Source organism: Cynoglossus semilaevis, unplaced genomic scaffold (assembly GCF_000523025.1).
Source record: "Cynoglossus semilaevis isolate Cse_v1.0 unplaced genomic scaffold, Cse_v1.0 C18743485, whole genome shotgun sequence".
Taxonomy (NCBI): Eukaryota; Metazoa; Chordata; class Actinopteri; order Pleuronectiformes; family Cynoglossidae; genus Cynoglossus; species Cynoglossus semilaevis.
In genome coordinates this window covers 1-440 of record NW_007595735.1, presented here as the reverse complement: position 1 = coordinate 440, position 440 = coordinate 1, and the positions used below count along the sequence as shown (strand labels likewise).

The 440-nt window shown below is 52.7% G+C and overlaps 1 protein-coding gene across 1 annotated transcript; it reads left to right on the top strand.

The window, feature by feature from the left end:
- Positions 1 to 25: 25 nt before the first annotated feature.
- On the top strand, positions 26 to 434 carry LOC103399757 (membrane primary amine oxidase-like; the record flags this gene model as incomplete). Its single annotated transcript, XM_008338391.2, has 1 exon — positions 26 to 434. A coding segment is annotated over one exon (282 nt), but the record flags the coding sequence as incomplete, so codon positions are not given.
- Positions 435 to 440: the final 6 nt, after the last annotated feature.

Sequence of the window (440 nt, the reverse complement as noted above, 5' to 3'; positions counted from 1 at the left end):
ACCTGGGTCTTATGGTTCCCTCTAGGACCTGGTAGCCTGGGTGACTGCTGGCTTCCTCCACATCCCTCACGCTGAGGATATCCCCAACACGGTTACCGTGGGCAACGGAGGCGGGGTCCTGCTGAGGCCTCACAACTACTTTGATGAAGATCCATCGGTGAATTCCCCCGACGCCGTGTACTTTGAGCCTGGCAGTGAGGACAGCTGTGAAAACAACAGGATGGCCTGCCTTGCTCAAGAGACCTGCAGCCCCGTGCTGGAACCCTTCAGCTACCACGGCTTTGAGGGCGTGATGAAGTTTACTTGAACAAACTGAGAAGTGAGATCAGAAAAAGGTTCATCTGTGTCATTTATTACTAACAGCTAGATTTGTAATTGGTCTGGAGCGGTGGTTCTCAACCTGTCTGCACAACGTTCCACCTCTGAGGAAACATCTGACC